General features: G+C 48.9%; 1 protein-coding gene across 1 annotated transcript; it reads right to left on the bottom strand.

Moving 5' to 3' along the window:
* Positions 1 to 1,246: 1,246 nt before the first annotated feature.
* OTX2 (orthodenticle homeobox 2) lies at positions 1,247 to 11,128 on the bottom strand. Its single transcript, XM_070403772.1, has 5 exons — positions 11,058 to 11,128; positions 10,831 to 10,906; positions 6,078 to 6,293; positions 4,898 to 5,049; positions 1,247 to 3,037 (listed from the first exon to the last, which is right to left on the bottom strand). Exons 3-5 carry the CDS (start codon positions 6,172 to 6,174, stop codon positions 2,417 to 2,419), a joined length of 870 nt encoding a protein of 289 aa, XP_070259873.1. The 5' UTR covers positions 6,175 to 6,293; positions 10,831 to 10,906; positions 11,058 to 11,128; the 3' UTR covers positions 1,247 to 2,416.
* Positions 11,129 to 21,643: the final 10,515 nt, after the last annotated feature.

The following is a 21,643-nucleotide window of genomic DNA, read 5'->3' as shown; positions in this document are numbered from 1 at the left end:
TGGGGGCGGGGAGAGGGGTGCAATTCATCTCTACTTAGTCGACTGGAAGGGACTTAACTGAGTGGCCTGTTAAAACAAAGTTGTGCAAAGGTGATGAAAAAATTCGTTTCAGAGGGTACTTAGCGCCTGTTTCCGACCTCGTCCTTAAAAAAAAAATGTATCTGGAGAGAAACTGCTAACCTGACTGCATTATTTGCAGAGTAGCCTTCCTTGTTTTTAAAGACAGAATGACCTTCCTGACGCTTTGTGGGGCATCCTGGAAACTGAAGGCTGTGTGAGAAGTTATTTTGGATCTGCTTGACCACTTACTGCATGAGAAGAGCCGGGAGCAAAGGACCCAAAACCTGGGAAACTATAAAGCAAATCCTCTCTCCGCCCTCATTTCACTTCGCTATCGTCTTCAGTGGGGTGGATGCTATCAGTAGGTACTGGGAAATCTTGCCCCCAAGTTTTGCCTCTAGGATTAGGTGTGAATGATTGCGTTTTTGTTTTTTTTTTAAGCAGAACAAAAACAATTAGGCAAGATGATGTAGGGTTCAAGAGAGCATGCCCACCCAGGGACAGAAAAAAATCAATAGCCAGGAAACAAAATGGTTGCAACTGCTAACCTTCATTTAAATAGTTACAATCAAGAGTCACTTAATTTTGGTCAAACTTAAAGAGCATAAACAGTTTCAAATGAGATTAAATATTACTTTGACCTCAAGGGTACAAGGATCATTAGCCCATTTGTCTTCTCTGGTGATTGGCCTACAAAATGCAGATACAACTGAGAAGGGACCTATTTTTTTTCTCCCTCAACACTTTCCTAAAAAAGAAAAAAAAAAAAAATGACCGGAATGCCTTATGTTCAACTACTCAAATTATAGGTTTTAAAACTTTTCTGAAACTCCTTTGTTCAGAAATCATTTCTGCCTGGATTGCTTTCAGATTCTGATTACATTCACTCATGTTTACCTCAGATTTTTTTTTTTTTTGGAAGCTAAAATAAAGTCCCCTTAATCAAATAAGAGAATAAAAACCCAGAATTCTTTTCATTCTCATTTTATCTGAGGTCCTACAGTTCTTCCCTTCTTGCATAAAAAGTTGATTCATGTTAAAACATACTAATAAAATGCCTACGAAATCAGTAGGGTATGCAGCAGGGAGGGAAAAGCAAGGAGACAGGATCCTAATGATTGCTGGTCTCTCTATTCAATTTCAGAGCAATCCTGATGAAAGTCACCAACACTTTACATACCACAGTCATTCATTTCTACTTCATCCTTAGATTAGATCCCCCAAAATTTAAAAACAAAGTCTGCTCTCTGACCTAAGAAAAACGTGTTTTAGGAAGAAAAGACTTCTCCCTTATAAATAATGGTATACAATTAAATTGGACCCAGTGTTGTGCTAGAACCATTTTAATATAATTATACATATCTGCCAAATCCAGGAAGAAAAAATTTATGCATATATCACTTTTCCAGTTAACATCTGCAAGCATCAACAACAATGATCTCAGTTTATAAATTCATCAGGGTCAGAGCAATTGACCAATGTCTCTTTACTGCCGGGCTTACCAACAGTAAATTACAGATGAATTCGTGTCCTTTCGTTTCTCTTCTCCCACTCTCCTTGTCCAGAGACATTTTGTTGTAAAGTTTCAGTACAGCTCCCATCCAGCCACAGGTAATCTTTTTAGGTAAGTACTCAGTTGCTCTGAATTTTTGCTTATAATTATAACCTACTTAATCACAGAAGAACCCCTGCAGAGGTGGAGTTCAAGGTTGCATACAATAACAGGAGATCACAGTTTTGAAGTCTAGCACAGATTAAAAACCACAGATGTACCATTTATATAAGACACACACTGATTGTCTCTTAAACTACATATTGACTCCTTATGAACATTATTTTTTTAAATAAAGTAGTGCATCTAGGACAATCAGTCGCACAATTCACACAGCCCTGAAAAGGTTTTCAGTGCCAACTAACAGTTGGTCATGAAACGTGAGTGAGCTTGAGACACTGTCCATTCCTAAGATTCAACCAAGGATTGGCTCAAACATTGGAACACCTCTGCTTAAGAAGGCTATGTCCTCCCCTCCTTTACCTCACAATTTCGTTTTGCTTATTTTTTGGTGGTGTTTGGTTGCCCATGGCTAGAATGCTTTTGATCACTTTGAGAATCAGGAAAACCAATGATCTAAAACTATGACAGGATCTTAAGTAGATTGGTTTGTCCATTTCAGGTTGCTGGTTGGTGGGCCCCTCTAAGGACCTTCACATTTCCTTCTATGCCTCCTGAAACATGGATCAGAAGATGAGTCTGAGTGTCCTCCCATCTAACTCTTTTAACCAATGCCTGGCTAAAACTGGAATGCCCAGCCCAGTCTATTTAAAAATCACCCACAAAAAGAGGTTCTACAGGTCTTCACAAAACCTGGAATTTCCACGAGGATGTCTGGTCTTTATAATCCAAGCAGTCAGCATTGAAGTTAAGCTTCCAGGAGGCAGTTTGGTCCTTATAATCCAAGCAATCAGTGGTTGAGTTAAAACCCAAGCTTGAAGCTCCATATCCCTGGGTGGAGAGAGAAGCTGGGGACTGATTGAGATGGCTGGTAACTGCATTGGTACCCATAGGGCTGAGCGTGGCCCCTGGTCCCGGAAGCTGGTGATGCATAGGGGTCAAATAAGATCCACAGTCCATGCCCCCGAAGTAGGACGTTGAGCCAGCATATCCTTGACTATAACCTGAAGCCTGAGTGTAGGTCATGGGATAGGACCTCTGCATGCAGGAGGAGGAGGTGGACAAGGGATCTGACAGTGGGGAGATGGAGGCTGGGCTCCAGATAGACACAGGAGCACTGCTGCTGGAAATGGCCGGGACTGAGGTGCTAGAGGGGGGAGTGAATTGGCCACTCGTTCCACTCTCTGAACTCACTTCCCGGGCTGGAGATGTCTTCTTTTTGGCAGGCCTCACTTTGTTTTGACCTCCATTCTGTTGTTGCTGCTGCTGTTGGCGGCACTTAGCTCTTCGATTCTTAAACCATACCTTGAAAGGGAAAGAAACTTCTTTAATGTGGTTTCAACAACTCCTTAAGAACAAGGGTGGCTCCCAGGTTATAATCTCTCCTACACAGACAGATTGAGCTGACAAATTCTCCTGCCACTGAAAACCTATTATATAGTACTCTCATATATATGCCCCTGCAATTGTAAAAAAAAAATGTTGGGGAGGCTCTGTCTAAAAGCATTTGACTCTGCTTTACTCCCAACCCAGGATAAAATTTAAGACCAATCGTATGGCTAACAATTCTACACCTCACTTTTCTATGTTGATTCACCTGGAATACACACATACACTTAGACCCAGCTGTATTTGGGGACTCTCTCACAATGGGATAGAATGTATTTATGTCTTTTGGAGGAAAACACAAGGGAGTGAAAACAATTCTGTTGTTACATGTCTACAAGAACAGTGTAAATACAAACAGTTTATAGTCCACCTTCTAGGGAGCAGTTGCTAATATGGAGGTTGGTTTCATCACTCTACTTTTTGTCTCTCCTAGAAAGACTCACTTACAAAAGAAAGCTCCAAGGAGAAGTGAGGGAGGAGGTCTGAAAGCCACTATTGGGCAAAACCTTCTTTATGTCAAGTGGAGTGTCTCCTAGGTTCTCTGCTTTGAGACTTCCCTACTAGTCTCAAGTTTGAGATTAGAATCTGTGCCATCAGCACCTAGATTCCGTTTCCTGTACTATGTTCATAGGCTTGTCAACTTCAGCCTCTGCCTGCAACTCTGGGAATTCTTTTTACCAGCACTGTCCACGTTCTATAATGAAGGAGCTGTGTTTAGTGTGGGAGGGGGCTTATCAGAGAAACTACCAGCATTTTCTGGGCAACAAGTCCTGAGCTGCCCTCTTGGATGAACTCTCCATATGAGTGCTCTGTGGTAAAAATGATGCTATCAAGGCTGAGTGAAGCATCACCACCAACCACTCAAGTCATTTATTTTCTTTCAGTGAAGACTTCTGTTTAAGCCTAACAAGTTCTTCCATCCTATTTTGAAAAGGCCTCTTTCCTGGTTTGCAGTTCACTCTGCTGTGTCCCAGCTGAAGGGGACTCTCTGGTGTATATGTAAGTTTAGGTGCTAATCATTCTTGCAGAACTCTGTGTGGGACCTGAGTTCCAGGAAAGTTCAACTTGACTTTCCCTCTCCAGCTTAAGGTCAAGTTAAGGGGGCCTCAGGGAAGGGGAGAGGGGTCACCAGGGATATTATGCAGATGTTTTATCTGCGAGATGGCTCAGAGCTAGCAGATTCTGTTCAATCCCTAAAAAGTCAAAGAAAACACTCTTGTATCATTTCAGAGCACCAGCTGATTCCACAGCCGAGCTCTCCCACCAACCAGCGTGTGACCTTGAGCAAATCGTTTACTGTTTCTTCATCTGTAAAAATATTGGGACTATCCGGGAGCTGAGCTTCTTCCACCCTTAACAGTGAATGAGAGAATGGGGGCAGCTTTGTGCAGAGGAGAAGGGAAATATTACAACAGTGTGTGACAGTACTCGAAGTCTGCCGCCAATGGGCCTCCGTAGGCCAGGTGCCCAAGGCTTACTTCTAGGGCTGCGCTTCCTCACTGAAGCTAAATCACCAGTCTTACTCTGCAAACCTGAGCGAAAGACTCCTGCTTGTAGGACTGAATGGGGGTGGAGGGACAAGTCAAAGGAGCTCTGGGGGAAATCGGGCACTCAAGGGGCCTCAGGAGAGTTTGCAGGCCTCTTATGGAAGGTTTCGTTTCGAGCCTTCCCTGGGTCATCTCTAAGGCCTGGGACTCTCCTGAGCCCTCGGCACACCCCGTGCTGGGGGAGGGGTGGCACGGTGAGGAAGGATAGGGCTGTCTACAGCTGCCCTACCTGCACCCGGGACTCAGGCAAGTTGATTTTCAGTGCCACCTCCTCCCGCATGAAGATGTCTGGGTACCGGGTCTTAGCAAACAGCGCTTCCAGCACGTCTAGCTGCGCCCGGGTGAACGTCGTCCTCTCCCGGCGCTGTTTCCGGGGGGTGGCTGCGGGACAAGAAGCCCAGGGCCCTTTAGGGTGGGGGAGCAGTTTCTCAGTCACAGGGGTCTCTGCGGTGCTCCAACTCTCCCCACCCCCCAATCCTGCCCCCACCCGGACTGCGCAGCCCTCCCCCGGTCCTCCCAGCCGTCCAACCCGGAGCCTACGCGCTTGCCCCACCCCGCTAGGTGGCCTGGGCGCCCCCTGCGCACACCGGAGGTGTCCGGACGCACACCGCCCCTAGCAGGGCGCCCCCACGCCGCCTGACGTCGGAGATCTCTCCAGCCGGAGCGCCCTTCGAAAGCTAACAAAACGAATGAAATAAAGGAAGACAAAAACCAAAAACAAAAAGCCTCCAAAATCAACCCCGAAAACTCCACACACACAAAAACCCATTCCGGGGAGTCAGGGACCCTCCCCCCACGAGGGCCCCCAGCGCGGACTGGTGGGGCGAATGTCGATCCTACTGGAGATCCCAGGGCCTTTGTTCCCCCATCTTTAAAATGGGGGCACACTTCCTACTTCTCCTTCCGTGAGGACTTAAAAAACAACAAAAAACATCTGCTGGGGAAGGCAGGCCGCCGCACCCGCGGCCGATCACACCTTTCGGGATTAGCGCGCAGAGCCCGCGGGGCGAGCGGAAGCCCAGGTCCGGCGGCGAGAGCGGGTGGGAGAGGCAGGGGGTCCTTCCGCGGGACTGCGCCGCAAGCCTCGGGCAGGGGCCTGCCGCCCCCAAATGACAAGAGTAGAAACCGTCCTCGCCCCACTCCACTGTGTGTCCCCTATTCACCCAAAGGACCAGCGATGTGATTTTGTGTACTCGCCCCCCCCGCGCCCAGCCCCGGTCCTCTCCTCCGCCAGCCCAGGTCCAGCGGCTCCCAGCTGCTTCCCGAAGGAACGCCCAGTTGGGATTTCGCCTGGAGCTAGGGCAGCATCACCACCAGCCCGGTGCTCCCGGGGGTGATGAAGGGTGTCACGTCCCCGCGGGGCGGGTGTGCGGAAGGGCGGCGGCAGGCGTGTGGCGGGGTTCACTTACCCGGGTAGCCCACCGAGGGGTGCAGCAAGTCCATGCCCGAAGTGGTCAGACTCAGTCCATTGACTGGGTAAGGCGGTTGCTTAAGATAAGACATCATGCTAAGGTTGTTAGGAGGCGCAAAGTCAGCCCAAATCGGGGGGACCCAGCCGGAAGGTCCTGCTTCGCCAGGGGTGGACAGATTCAGGGTCCTTGGTGGGTGGGTTTGGAGTGGTGGAACTAAGGGCAAAGCAAACAAACAAACAGAGGTGCTGGTTTACTGCTTCGGAGGCAGCAGCTCTTCCACGTTCCACCCCTAACTTAAAAAGAGCCCGGGCTACTCAGGGCAGAGGCTTTTAAAGAGCTGGCAGACCCTCCTCCCCACCTACCCAACCCCCCAGCTTCTGTGAAACTAGAGGGGATGGAGACCTGATAAACCTGTCTTCCCCGCCCCCACCCTAAACTTAAAAAAAAAGTAGCCGAAGAAAGCAATTACAATCAGCCTGCCCCAAGAACAAAACCCCACGCCTTCAAATGCACACATCGCATTCCTATCCCTGCATTTGCATAGGACTCATTGGCTGGCACTAGCTAATTGTCTCAAACAAAACTTGATTGGGGCCATTTGCAGAGACAAAGAACTCTTTGGCTAAATAAATAATGCTGATAACAAAGCCCATGGGTGAGAAACAAAGAAACAATTCAAGAAATCTACCTCCCCAGACTGTTGCCTTTCCAGAGCTGATTTTAATTATCTTAGCTTTTTCACCACTCGCAACAGCTTCTAACCTAAAATATCAGCGCATTTAACATCTAAAATGTCAACTTGCTAATCGACAAACTTGAGAAAACTGCTTAACCACTATTATTCCACATTTAGAGTCATTTCCAGTCATCATTTTCACCTAATTAGTAGTCTGGGTAATTAGATTTTGAGGCAAGTAACAGATTTATTAGGATTCTGGAGGACCTTGATTATATGTGTATAAAGAACCAAAGCTAAATAAACAAAAATCTAACTTTTAATAGACACCCATCAAATATGTAATCATAGTGAAAAAAAAAAAAATTCTTCAAGGCCGGCACAGGGTTTGCTAGAAATTCTGAAGTAAAGTTAGAATCCCACCAATCAGAGAATGAGAGGCCCCACAGCTGCAAGGAGAAAAAGGGTGCGGGTTTGCAGAGCAAGCCGCTTCCATGTTGATTTTGATGCGTGGAGGCTGCGGGTCCTGCGGGAGGCAAATTTTCGGAGATTTGGGTCTTCAGCAGCTCCAGCAGTTCCCTGTTCACTCTAGCTGCCTTTTGAACATTTTAGTTTTGAAGAAAGTAGATACACAAACACCCAAAGTTGTGAAACTAGTGTAATGTCTCCCTACCTTTCAAGTTTCCTACAAGAAAGAGAGCTCGGGGAGAGAAAAGAAAAGGAGGAAAAGGAAGTTATTTACTTTCTTCAGCTGACTGTCTCTCACTCCCCCCCGAGCCAAGGGATCCCAAACGGATGGGAAGATAGGCCGGCGGTTGGCAAGCCTGGCTTTTTATTTTCCTACTAGATGGCATTTCTCCTGCAAGGATCTCTACCTTGCAACTTTGACCCTCTGAGAGTTTGCTTCAAAATGGCGGATCCAAGGTTAGGAGAAGTTCCTTCTTACTTTTCCAAAGGTCCTACTGAATTTTAATGACTCTGGGCTTTCCTATTTACACTGCTTAAAAACGTAGAGACACAAAGTTTCACAAATGGAACGAGGTTGCTGCAAGTTCGCCCCATGCATCTTTTTTCCTCTTTAGTTTTCACTTCCCAATTTAAATTCATAGCACAAAAGTTATTCTTTCCACCCTCAGATCTAATGTTGATATCATTTTATAAATGTCCTTGTTGGAGGAGTTTGTATGATCTCATCAGTAATACAGATCTAGTTGGTCCTACAACAAAGACTTGATGTTTTCTAGTCTCTTTTCTGTTCAAGACAGTGATTTGGAAGCTGTGGCAACAATCTTGCTTTAAAAGACAGTCATTTGTTTGCTTAAATAGTCTGTAAGCTGGAGTTCTTTCGCGTTTAATGCAATCTCACCATACTGGCAAGTTCTGAACAACTACAGAAAAAACTAAAATCCTACCCGGTGCACATGATCAATACGGATGGGTCCGTCCTTACATGCAGAGCTCTCACCCCATTAGGAACGGCTGACACATCACACATTAAAGTAGCACATTTCAGCATTGGAAGTGGGAACGGACCGAAAGCGGCGGGACAGCGGTCCTTCCCGGTGCTCCTCTGCCCTTACCTCGCAAAATGGCTAAAGCCCCCGGGTAGACTGCTTCCCCTTATTATCACCGGGTTCATCCGTAGAAGGAAGTACTCCAAACACAAAACCATGGGGCACTCTCACCAGCCAGCCTAGGTGTCCACTCCCAGAGGAGAGAGGCCCATTGGCCCTCCACCCAACTTTCAAAGCCCTGCCCGGACTCCTTTCTCCCTTCCTCCCGGAGCAGAGCCTAGAAAGAAAACAGAAATACCTTTTCACGAATCTAAGCCGCAAAACGACTGCTCAGGAGGTGGCCACGGGAGAATCCTACCGAGAAGGAGCGGGCGGCGGACGCGCGGCAAGTTCCCGCAGCCGGTCGGCCAGTGACTCGGGCGTCGCCGCCGCTGCCAGCCCCGCAGCCCGGCAGCCTCGCAGCCCCAGGTCTGGCTCCACTGCCCGCCTCGGCCCGCGCCGCCTTATATCTAACGGTCAATTCGTGCAATCTGTCGCGCCCCCCTCCCTCCCCCCCCTTACCGCCTTGGTGTGTGTGTGTGTGTTTTCTTCCAAGGAGCCTATCTACCAGTTGCTGTGTCCTCGCTCAATAATAATTACCCCGTCCGAGAATTAATTATAATAAATGTTTTCTTGATAAACTAACGAGATAATCCGAGGGGCACACGTCCCTTAATTACAGGCCGCCGTGCTCAGCTCCGCTCGGCGCCCGGGCTGATTAATTTTCTGCATGATGGAAAGGAAACAAAACTCCGCGGGCTGGCGGCCGGCCTGCGGCTGGGCGGACCGCGCCGAGCAAAGGAAGACGGAGACGTGCGCGCCCCGCGGACAGCAGCCGGCGCGGCCTCTCTCCTGCGAACTCGAGTGAAAGTTTCTGGCCTCCGGGAATCAAACAACGCCGCCACCCGCGAGGGAGGGCGCCAGGACGCGCCAGAAGGGTTGGCCTGCACTATTCATTATGGCGAGGGGAAAGCCGGGCGCTAGCGCGCGTGGAGAGGTCCGGCGTCCACCTCCTCGGGGGAGGGGTTTCCTGGCCGCCTCCTCTCGGGCGCTCGGACTTTGGAGACTGGAGCGCGTCCCGAGGCGCGCAGAGAACCCTCAGCCGCAATGCAGCGCCAGGGCGCGGGGCAGAATATCAAAGGGCGACTTCCGTCCCCTCCCCAAGCAATCCGCCACTCCAGGCCCTGCTCCCCTCACCCCCCTGTGAAGGAAGGGGGAGAGCCAACTCGGAAGTCTGATGGGGAACTTGGGTTTCAAAAATCTGGCCTGACATCGGACCATGATTTCGAGAGTCACTTGAACGCATCAACACCGAAGACGTGGCCTTGCGACCCGTTGCCAAGGCCGGGGGACGGCTGAGACTTTCTGAAGGTCCTCCCGGGGCCGACCCCGAGCGGAGGCCGGGCCGCCGCGCACCCCTCCACCCCAGCCCGGACCCACGACCGCCGGTGGTCGCCCAGCCGGCCCGCCGCGGCCCGGGTCCGCGAACCGCCGAGGGGCCGCCTGCCCACGGAAGGATTCCGTCCCGGGTCCCGCGGCGGCGGGGGCGGGGCAGGGGCCGCTCAGCGCCACGTTTGCCCGCCCCGGGTGCGCGCGGGGGCTGCGCGGAGGGACCCGGGGCCGTCGCCGGCAAAGTCGAGCAGTGAAACGACTCTTAGACGCTCGCCTGGCCTAGTGACCGGGTCCGGGACCACAACAACCGCGGGGGGAGGGGAGACTGCACTCCCAAGGGCGGGGGGAGGGGAGGAAAGGGGTTGATCGGGGGAGAGGAGGTGTTAAAAAAGAGAGAGAGAGAGAGAGAGAGAGAGAGAGAGAGAGAGAGAGAGACCTGGAAGCTTGGAAGAGGCTGGACACGGGGAGTGGAGCTTGGTGAGCTGCTTTTGGCCGGGGAAGGGGCCCGACCGGAGCTGCCGGCGCTCCCGACTCCTGGTTACCCTCTCGGCTCTCCTCTTGCGTTAGGGCTGGACCGGGGGCTGTCCGCGCCCGGAGACCCGCCAGCCAGCCGGGCTTAGGGGGCGCCGGCCCCGGGAGGCGCCCGTATTATTACTATTGTTGTTACCATCCGTCCCTCGAGCTCCCTAGGCATCTTTTTGTCTCAGGCTCTGAAAACGCCCTTCGTTCGGATCAATCCGAATGACCCAAACCACAGCGGAGGGCCAGGACGCAGAGGTCGCAGGGAGAAGCCCAGAATGGGCGTAGACATAAAACAACCACAAACAACCCCTACCCCCCATAAAAACCACCCCACGGTAGACTCACAGGGTTTCCACGACGTTTTGCGGAAGCGGAGAGCCCAGGAGCGCGCTCCCTCCCCGCCTCCCACTCCTGCCCTCGCCGCCAGCTCCTACATTTTTCTCAATGGTCGGTATTACATCTCAACACGTATAAGGGCCAAACTACATCAGCCTTTCGCAGAAATCCACGTTCGCAGAGATGCATCGGCCGGCCTATTGGAGGCCTTGGGGTGACGGTGGACAGAGGGACGTCTAGAGACAGACAGACTACACAGATGGACACTTACCTTACAGCCGCATGGGAGGTTAGGGGAAAAAAAAAAAAATCAAATTATCCTTCAAAATTCCAAGTGGTCAGCCAGCCTAAAAGAAATCAAGAGTATTGAGTTATAAACCTCGCGGTCTCCACCTTTCCATAAAAAGTCAAACGCAACGAAAAATAAAATGTTAAGAACAGAAAATGAAGAAAGTAGCTGGCGCTGGAAACGCGCGGGGGCCCCTCTGCGATACGTACAAAAGTAGACGCGGTGAGGGCCGCTCGGGCGATTTTTATTTTTAATAACAGTGGAGGCTGAGTTGGAGCTGAGGTCGGCTCTGCTCTCAAGGAGATTTGCTGAGAAAGCGCCTCTCTGGCAACTTTTTTGACGCAAACTCTCCAACCAATGGCAGGGAGGGAATGATTGACACATCTAAGCCAGAGGGAAAATAATACAAACACACAACAGGGGGAGGAAAACAGGCCGCTGCTGCACGGGGGGACGAGCAGGCAACAAATCCAGGCCTCCGACATTACCAGAATGTTCTTGAAAGACACTGGGCTCGCCTAAAATATACATCATGGGCCGGAGCAAGTGAACGAACTGTATAATTAAAATGATGGACAGGAGGCCTCTCCTAACCTTCTCTTCCTCTCCCTGTCGTCCCTCCCCCCCCCCCTTTTGTTTTGTTTTGTTTTTGTTTTAGGGACGGGGAGGAAGGAAACCCATCCACTGTAAGATGGGAAGATAAAATATTTAAGTAAAGGCAGGAGAGAGTGCGGGTGGTAGGGCCTAACTGAGGTATCGGCTTCTGCGTTTAGCAGTATGTGTGTGGCTCAGATGCAGAAAGCAAGTCAGACTGAAGCTTAAAAACACGCCTGTGCGTTCTCCAGCAGGGTCAGACCAGGCCGGGGGAAAGGAAGGAGGCCTGCGAGTGGGCGTAGGCGTGTAGGCAAGAGGCAGACGGACAGACAAGTCCAAGAACAAACTATTTTCAAAAGCTCGGTGTCTCTCCCCCTCCTGACGCCTTCGTAAACACCCCCGTGCCCCCAAGCGGGAGACGCGGGCTCCCGGGCTCCTCCAGGGTTTTTGGAGTTTTAAGAAGCCTGAGGCGGGCTACACAGAACAAGAACCCCGAATCTACCCCCAGGGCCGAATTGGGGAGACCCAAGGAGCCGGGTCAGGACGCGGCTGTGTGAGAGCGGGGTCTGCCGGGTGCCCGGGACCCGGGGAGGGAGACCCGCCTCTGGCATGAGGGTGTGTGAACTACAAACGCCGCCCAGAGCCTGCGGGGATGGGGCCCGGAGCTAACTCAGCCCCCGTGGCCCGAGGCGGGGCTGGGAACCCGGAGACTGGAGCGTATCGGCGCCAGGGGACCCGATCCCGGCAGAGCGGACCCCAGCCCAGCCTTTCTTCCTGGCCCAGAGAGCGGGACCCGACAGCTCTCCACACGCCTGAGCCCCTAGAAAAGCAGAAACGGGTTGGGCGCGGGGGGGAGGGGGGCAGCGGGGGTTGGGGAGGGTGGGGGGATGGACAAGGGCGCCGCCCGAGGCTGTGTGATGGCGGTGGGGGGGGGATGGCGGGGGAGGGGGGTGGCAGAAGACTGTTTTTGCCCTCACAACTCTCCAGGCTGGAAAAGAAAAATAAAATCTCTTCCTAAACACCCTCTCCCCTCCACCCACCGCCGCCACCACCACCATGGCAAGTGGGCCCAAAGAAACAGCTCGCTGCCTGTAATTTGGGGACCTATGTTAATGAAGTTGGTAATTAATTCGTCGCTTTGTTGTCGGTTCTTATGCTGTACGTGTAATCAAATGTGGCCGTCCTTGGGATTTACAGCAATTAACGAATTACGGGAGTGCGCGCGCGGTGGCGAGCGCTCTGCGGCCGGGCTGGGCTCCGGCTCGCGCGGGGCCTGGGGCTGGGCGCTCGGCGGCCGCAGCCTCGCAGGTGTCTCTAGTCTAGAGCTTTGGGCCTCGACGTCCCCGCGAGCCCCCGAGCGGCCCGGGATCTGCCCGGCTCCTCCCGGGCCCTCCGAGACCGCTCCAGTCCGCAGAGACCCGGTGCCTGTCGCGTTCCCAGGATTCGCGACTTTCTGGGGGCCCGGGCTGGGGGGGGGGGGGGGGAGGGTGAGTACAGACCTCCTGGTTATCTCACCCTCCCCCACTGTCCTGAAACACCTGGGGACTGTCCCCGGAGGCCTTAATTTGGGGCGGGGGAAGGGAGGGACAAATGCCGCAGGCGGTCTGGCCCTCCCGGCGCTCGACGGGCGCGCTGGGCTGGAGTCACCGTGCTTTCTGGGGCAAACCCAGCCTGGTCCCCTGAGCCAGAGCCTCTTTCTTACCCTGAGAAAGAAGTGTTGCCCCCATTTTGATCACAAGGATGCTTAAAGCATCAAAGAACGAAAAAAGAAAGTTGATGGTCTGGCGGAGGGGAAGGGCCGGAGGGAGGCCTTGGGGGCGGGGGGGGGGGGGGAGATCAGAACACGCGCTTGTGATCTCCACCAAGTAAGTGAACATTTTTAGGCTGGGAGATCGTGCTGCTCCGGGGCCCAGTGTCGTGGGAAACCCCTCCAGGCCGATGTGGAGGTTTTCGATGTCTTCTTCGATGGGGGGTTAGCTGCATCCCCCTGAAAACCTCGGGGCTCCGTTGGGCGAGGAGCTTTTGGCGCCGACGGGAGTGGGAGGGCTTTTTCCCAGGCAGCGGCCGGGAGCGCAGGGCTCCCGCGTCTCCTTTGCCCTCTAGTCTAATAACTTCGCAGAAATGCGGGGCCAATGCACCAGGAATTGGAAATGGACAGTGTTAAATAAACAAGGGTCTCTTTAAAATTCTCATCCACTTCAGATGTCTAAAGTAAGATTGTGATGATTTTGTCACGGTTTGGTAAATTTACCCCTTTAAGAGGCTTTCACAAATCCCAGAACACACCTTCAGCCAGATTTGAATATAGATTTAGGTTTTAAAACCCAGAAGCTGGAAACACCGCTTTATCAAAGAGAATTTCCCTTTAGCTTAGCAATGTGCTGAGGCTCTTAAAAGATTGGATCTGAGCGAGAGGGAGACAGAGACAGAGGAGAAAGAGAACCTAGAGACAGAGAGAGGCAGACAGGAAGAAAAAAAAAAAAAAAAAGACTTTCTTTTTCTTTCTAGAGGAATTCTGCCCAGACTCTGCAGCAGTTGCTAGCAAGCAAGCTTTCTCCTGGATGTCTCCTGGAAAAGTTGCAAAATCGCTGTTCACCTGTAAGAACATGCTCTTTATCTTCCAGTCTCTTCTTGTCATTTTGGAAATTGCAGACAGCCGGGCTCAGGTACAGTCCCCACAAACCCTGGGCTAGGTCAGGACAAAAGCCACTGGCTTTGCGGGGAGGGAGGGGTCTGGGCTGTTGTTGTACCGAAAATCTTAGACACTTGGTGGGAGAAAAAGGCTCTTTGGGTGAAAAGTCTAACTCTTGATTTTCAGCAAGTCCTTGAACTTCCAGTATACTTAACTATATAGGCATTGTATGGTCTCATGTTTAACTTCCCTCCACCCCTGTATCCTGTGTCTTTAAATTTTTTTTCCTCTATGAATCTGACTTATGGTGGCTTGTTTGTATCTTTAAATAATTTTCATTAACAAGCGGATGGTTTTAATGGCCACGAGTACAATTATCTTGCTACGAATATGAGATATGAGTATTCAGAAGCTAAATGAAGAAAACCAATACACAGAGAATCAAATGATTTGTCAGAGTTTGCATGCAGCTTCCAAAAAAATGGCTGATATTCATATTTTGAAATCTAGATTCCCGTCTGGTGCTTGCTGGCCTTACTTTCTCCACCCTGCATGCCAGGCCAGTTTAAAATATTCCAAACTTTCCTGCAAGTTTATTAACTGCGGTGGTGTGAGGGAGAGTGGAGGAGTGGGAGGAGAAAGCAGATCTAGGGGTTCTTCTGGGCTAATTTTTAAAAAAGAACAAAACTCATATTCTGTGAGAACACAGCCTCTCAGGGGAAAGGAGCCAGTTAGACTCCCTGAACACTTACTTCAGAAATGTGAAGATTAATTTTCAATCATTTCAGCGATTCAGTGGATAGTGGGGGGATCATGTCTTGCCTTAGAATTGCCATGATATTTAGAAAAAATCATTTTTCATTAGGTTTTAAGATGTGTCTTTATTTAAAACTTTGACAAGATGAACTCTAATTAAATTTTTAACGAGGGTTGAAGACTGGCAATACAGGCAGAATTTGGGGAGAATGGAAGGCAACAGATCACTTATAAATGAAGCTTGGGGTTGCTAATTCTCTGCATTGCAGTTGCTTCAGAAAAGAGGGTAAGGAAAGAAATGACTTCAAAGATAGGATTGTGCCGTCTGGATAAAAGAGTAGGAGGCAAATTCCAAATGTAAAAAAAAGAGGAAAAGAGGACCATGTTGTTCCGGAATGAAACGGATTAAGATTGTGTGACAAGTGCGAGATGTGGGGCTGTGAGACATTTATGAGCTGAGTGTGAGCTGGGAGCTGTGCGTCTGTCCCTGAGTGTGTGGGGACCAAGGGTGTGTGCAGACCAGGTTAGGGTGGGGGATAGAAAGGGCCTGTGTGAGTTTGAGAGATGGAGAGCGAAGTGAGGTGTGTGTGTATGTGTGTGTGTGTGTGTGTGTGTGTGTGTGTGTGTGTGTGTTGGGAGGGTGTGGACGGGAATGTGGATGGATTGATGAAGGGTGGTAGCTGTCAGTTTATATAATTTTCATCTCCTGGTCCTGAAGTTTCCTTGAAATCAATTCTACTGCAGGCAGCAGCCTTGAGCTTACAGAGCTGATATAAAACAGCCATTACAGTCCAATATCTTGGCTGTTTGCAAACTTCATTTAAAACTGGGGGAAAAAAGACCTGGGAATGGTTTTGTAAGAAAGGAAAAAGGGAAGAAAAGAAAACCGCAGTGAAGCTTTAAACTAGTTTGGATAAATCTCTAATCTTTTATGTGTAACCTTTTACAAGCTTTATTTCCCGTATATGAAAAGCTTCTTTTATATGGGCATGACAGACTTTGCCTTTGGATTTTTAATTAGAGCCCATCAATTGTAGCCATATTTAAGAATCAATATAAAGTAATCCTTCGAGATGGGATAAGGTTTTAATCGAAAATCTAATTTCCCACTCTTTACAGATCATTTTAAGGGGCTCGTTGATTTTTTAAAAAAGAGGTCAATTTTTTAAAAGACATAACACCTAAAACCTGAAAAAAAAATCATGCCTGAAAAACAAAACAAAAAAACTGATGTTGCTTTTCAAAAAAAAAAAAAAAAAAAGTCTGGCTGTTGTTGGGAACTTTATTCTATTTAGAAGAATTTGACTTATTTTTTTCCTCAAACACTTTAATGTGGCTCCACTGGGAGTATTCACATTGAATGGAGAGAGGAAAAAAAGAAATCGTTTGTCTAAAACAGTATTTCATATGCAAAAGATAGTAACTTAAAATTGTTATTAACAAAGAGAACATAGATCTTGATAGATCCTTTTTCTCTGTGAGCTCTCAAATTCCCAAGACTAGGAAATGAATAGCGCACACTTCATTTTTGTTCATGGATGCAAACTTTTCACTTTCATATTCAGGAATGGATATTTTGGACCACTTTGAAAACTTCAACATCAGAATTTTGCAATTTTAATTTTTTTTTCAATTGAAAAGTTGCCTGTCACGAAGGCATGGCATTTTAAACAGTTCTTCCAGAGTCACTGCCTTTCCATTTGTCTTTTAAAAAAGAAGAAGGAGAATGAAAGTAAGGGACGAAACAAAAACTAATTGCAGGTGCCCGGCCCAGACAATTTTTGCTCCATAATGATCAGGCTGAGGTATTTGTTCAAAGGCTGCACGTCGTCTAAAAGCGCATAGTGCATTTTCAACAAACGCCACTGTGTCAGCTCTACACTAACAGGGATCTCCCCAAAAGTTTATGGGCATATTTCAGGCAGTCACTGACTTGTTGTTGTTATATCTGTCAAGTGCCTTTGAAAAAAATGAACTCATCCTACTTGCTTTTGTAAATCTGAGTGAGGCGGGTTTGAACATATTTGATACGCATGCTTTTCTTTCATCTGCAGAAATTTCAATTTATTTAAAAGCCTGGCGTTTAATGCACGACAGGACCCCATACATTTTAGGGAAACTCTCTTGTATTTCTCCGCCATCGCGGCTGATGAAAACCCGGGATTTTCCCATTATTGTTATTTTTCAATGTATAAATATAATGCATCTTCATTAGGAAAATTGACTGCTGTGCTCACGACAGTTCTTAATTGAAAAGGCAACCTATTTTAATGGTGTGGTGGAGAAGATTACATACTTTATCCAAACACAAAGACAATTAATAAGAGAAGCAGGCTGCTGCCATGAACTCTAATGCAGTTGCATCAATGTCACTGGGACGTGCTCATACCTGAGATGCGTGGTGCAAACTCCCCCGACTCCCTCCTGCCCCATTCACCCACTCCTTCATTTGGGTTTCTCAATGTGCCGTCAGCGGGACGAGCTGTGATCGCGGCTAAGTTTCCGGCGCCTCTGTCCGCGGGTCGCGCGGTCGCGGGCAGCCTCTCCCGACCGACCGGAGGCGCTCGCACTGCGGGGGTCTCGGCGCGCGGAGCCGGGCTTGGGCGGCCCCGGCCCCGGCCCCCTGCGCGCTGGAGGGTTTGGAGACGCAGGACCCCCTCGTACGTTCTGAGAAGTTTCCCAAAAGGGACTGAGCTGCCTGGGAGACTGGATTCTGCTTTGATTCACTTACGGAAAAGTCGTGGGGAAAATAGCTTTGAAAACGGAGAGTACTGGGGAGGAGGGACGTCTAGGCGCAAATGGTCATCCGACGAATCGACCAAGTTTCCCAATGGCACCTTCTCCAACTCTCGGGCCAGGAGAGTGAAGCGTGTGTGTGTGTGTGTGTGTGTGTGTGTGTCCGTGTGAGTGCGCGCGCGTGTGTGTGGAAGGGGCGGGGTGGGGTAGGGGAATCCGACCTTTCCTAGGGTCCAGCAAGCCCCGACTCCAGGCAGGGAGATGGCGAGGAGGAGGCGGCCACCTCCGGGCTTTTCCTTTCTCAGGCGCGGCACGACCCGGCGGGCGAATTGTGGGAGCAGCGTGAGAAGGGAAGACCCTGGGCTCCCGAGCCTGGAGGCCGAGAGAGCGGCGGCGCCCCATGGCAGGCGCTCAGGGTCGCAAGGACTCGAGGGTGCGGTCCGCCCTAGCGGTCGCCAGGCCCGGAAGGCGGGCACAAGTTGGAGAAGGGTCAGATCTGAATTGGGGTCTTTATGAGGCGCCGAGGAGCCCGCGAAGGGCTAGGTGCCTGCTGTTTGGAGTCAGTCCCACAGCTCCTGGAACCTTCTCTGTCCTTATCCCTTCCCCAGAGCGGTCTCCCAGCTGAGGCTCCAGCAGCTGGGGGCGGGGGTGCCCTCCAGCGGCATCGCCCCTCCCCCCAGTGTGGGCTAGGGCGCGGCTCCAGGCTAATAAGCATACTCGCACCAGGTGGTCACCTCCCTTTACTAAAGGATTGGGGGTGGGGGGAGCTCCCCGGAGGAGTTCTGGAGGCTTCTTGCATTGGCCAGCCAGGAGCAGCGCCAGGGAGAGCTATACTGCTGGGGTCCCAGCCCATGAGAGGTGCCTGGGAGGGAAGAGAGGGGAGCAGGTAGCCAGACTTCCAAGGCTGCCCAGGACAATCACAGGCACATTCGGCAAAGGAAGAAGGAAGGACCCAGGCCTCCAGGGCCCAGCTGGATACCTGCCTTTTCCTGGAGGGATAGCATCACAGGAAAGTGACTTCCACAAATGCACACGCCCTCCTCAGCCCCCGGTGTCCGCCTTGTTATCCCTCAATCAAACATACCCCACTCCCGCCCCTCCCCCCATTCCCCTCTATTCATGTACAGACTTTTGCAGACGTCTTTTTTCTATGATTCTGCCCACTGGTTAGGGAGCCTCTCCAAGCCTCTGAAGACAGGCAGACCTGGAGGTTTTTTTCTGAAGCCCAGGCTTTCCCTCTCCCTCCCTCAGGACAGGTGGATCTCCATTGCATTTACTCTCCCTTTGGTGAGAGGCAGCTATCAACTACTTGGCGTGGTCTAGGAACCTTCCGCCATCCTTTCCCACCTCATCCTTTATGATGTATCTAGAGCTTTTCCTGTTCCTTTTGACCGCCTTTTTCAGATCGCAAATGCTGAAGTACAGTGGGGCCTTGACTTACGAGTTTAATTCGTTCCGTGATGGAGCTCGTAACTCAAATTACTCGTATGTCAAATCAACAGTGAACGAGTGAGACACGTGATGCTGGGCTGATGTTGTGGCCTTCACTGTGACGTCGCTGCTCCAACTAGCGGTGGGGTATCTGATCTGCAGCTGGCTCGTAACCCGAATTTTAACTCGAAACTCAAAGCAAAAAATTGGCCGAGAGACGGCTCTATCTTGAAAAACTCGTTAGTCGGGACACTCCTAAGTCAAGGCCCCACTGTACTCCAGTTACGATTTATGAAGCAAGCCTTGGTTTCTGCTGGTAGTGAGAGCCTGTGTATCAACTGGATATCAAGGGGAGACCTGCCCTGGCTGGTTTGGCTTAGTGGATAGAGCGTCGGCCTGTAGACTGAAGGGTCCCAGGTTCAATTCCAGTCAAGGGCACATTCCTGGGTTGCAGGCTTCATCCCCCTCTCCCCCCATGGGGGATGTGCAGGAGGCAGCCTATCCATGATTCTTTCTCATCAATGTTTCCATCTCTCTCCCTCTCCCTTCCTCTCTGAAATCAATAAAAATATATTTAAGGGCGGTGGGGGGGGGGGGGGGGGCGGGGAGACCAGGTCTTGTAGACCAGTAAGAAGTGGTTCTCTTCCCAGGATAGCTTGAACCTTAGAAGTCATACTTGCCCAACAACATCAGAATAACAACAGACTAACGAGTATTTGTGGATCTGTTTCTTGGCATTTGACCTATGGATGCTGGAGGCATCTTTATTAGCATGTGTGTGGCTTTGGATAGCCACTCAATAATGACATTCCTAATCATTTATTGAATACCATTTAAGCTAGTTCAGTAACAGACAGTAGCTCTTACACTAAATGGCAGTTTTCTAGCAGCCTATTCAACTAATGAACAAGCAAAAAGAGAAAGCTATAATTGCTTCTAATACTTAGCTCTGAATATGACCGTCACCACGTAAGGTACACACTGACCCAACCAAAAGTAGATGGTATGCTCTGGATTACTTTTGTAAAGGCAGTTTCCTCTGGTTGTGCTGTCTTATATTTGAAGCACAAAATATGTCAAAGAAACAAGAAGAAATAGACATGGTTTATAGATATTGAGTATCAATAAAATCATGGCTCTAAGTTTCTTCTGACCGTTTCTTACTGTTTCAGTAAGAAACAGAAGTAGCAAAAGCCTGAATGAAGGCCTTTTCGAACAAAGAGACATTCTGTAGATATTAGATATGCACCAAGGAATAGGTAACTTCAAGTGTCTCTGATAAAACCAAGGACTTGCTTGGAGGAAAACCAAGCAATTCCATTATCCTTAAGAAATTCTTTTAAATGTCCATTGAATATATACAATCTCAATCAACTCTAAAATCCCAATGAAGACATTCCAGTAAAAGCAAAAAACATTCTACAATAGACCATATAGCCAAATCCGACTACACATTTGGATCAATTTTCTCTACTAAACAATATAGTCACATGTGAACGGATACTTACTTTTCATGTATAGGATTATCCATTGAAGTTTCTGGTTTCTCTAAAGATGTGTGGTTATCAATCTAAGAAGTCTCTAGAGCACACATATATTTTAAAAAGTTGATTGTAAAATGAACTCACATTTATTCATTCATTGGTCTATTCATTCAACAAAGATATTTGGGGACCACTATGCTTTGTGCCAATGTCAGGAGTTGATTATGTCTAGACTGACTCATGCTCAGCACCATGAACTAAGTTATTTTTTTTCTCTCATGCAAATCAGAAGCAGATATTTATAATAAGCATTTGATCCAAAAGTTTACACTATCCATTATTTTCTTTAAAATTCACCATCCCAAATATGAGGGCAGAAGTCATATTGGTTTTTCTGGTTTCCAGAGTATAGAACAGTGATGGCGAACCTTTTGAGCTCGGCGTGTCAGCATTTTGAAAAACCCTAACTTAACTCTGGTGCCGTGTCACATATAGAAAATTTTTTTTATCTTTGCAACCATAGTAAAACAACAATTTCTATTTTTGATATTTATCTTATATATTTAAATGCCATTTAACAAAGAAAAATCAACCAAAAAAATGAGTTCACATGTCACCTCTGACACGTGTGTCATAGGTTCGCCATCACTGGTATAGAACATTATTGGGAACAAAATTAAGCCTGGAGAGCTTTGTCAGTTGCTCAAAGTTGTAAGTACTTGTTGATCATCCACAGCAGCGTTCCCAGGGAAAGCCACAGGAGTGGTTTGCATTGACTGACAATAGTAGATGACTCTTAATGTTCAAATTTGATTTGTTTCTAAAAATTACAATCAGAAGGCAACTGAGTGTATAATTTATTATGTGTTTAGATAGATTATGTGCTCTCTTATAGAAGAGAATTTTTTGCATAGGAATAAAAACACATTTGAGATTTAACTCTATATTTTTTAACCAATATCTAAAAAAATAGACTGATGTGTGTATACTATCAATACATTCTTATCTTCTTTCTAAGAGAATGGGAAAAAGTAGTATTCAAAATAATTATAAATACTGTTTATTTTTAAAATCCCCTTTTCTGGGCTATAAATGGTTATTGTAAATTTGTTTGTTTGGGGCCATTTTAGCTTCAACTATTTGCCAGTCCTCAAAGTTGAAG

Source organism: Myotis yumanensis, unplaced genomic scaffold, assembly GCF_028538775.1.
Source record: "Myotis yumanensis isolate MYYU_CA2020_CCGP unplaced genomic scaffold, mMyoYum1.0.hap1 SCAF_1, whole genome shotgun sequence".
Taxonomy (NCBI): Eukaryota; Metazoa; Chordata; class Mammalia; order Chiroptera; family Vespertilionidae; genus Myotis; species Myotis yumanensis.
This window is presented reverse-complemented; position numbering and strand designations above follow the sequence as displayed.

Bases quoted from the DNA above. Each gene is read 5' to 3' on its own strand.
- OTX2 (XM_070403772.1), bottom strand. From the start codon at position 6,174: ATGATGTCTTATCTTAAGCAACCGCCTTACCCAGTCAATGGACTGAGT. The intron at 5,050-6,077 runs GTAAGTGAACCC...CTTGTCCCGCAG, and splicing joins CCCCTCGGTGGGCTACCCGG to CCACCCCCCGGAAACAGCGC. The intron at 3,038-4,897 runs GTAGGGCAGCTG...TTCCCTTTCAAG, and splicing joins TGCCTGAGTCCCGGGTGCAG to GTATGGTTTAAGAATCGAAG.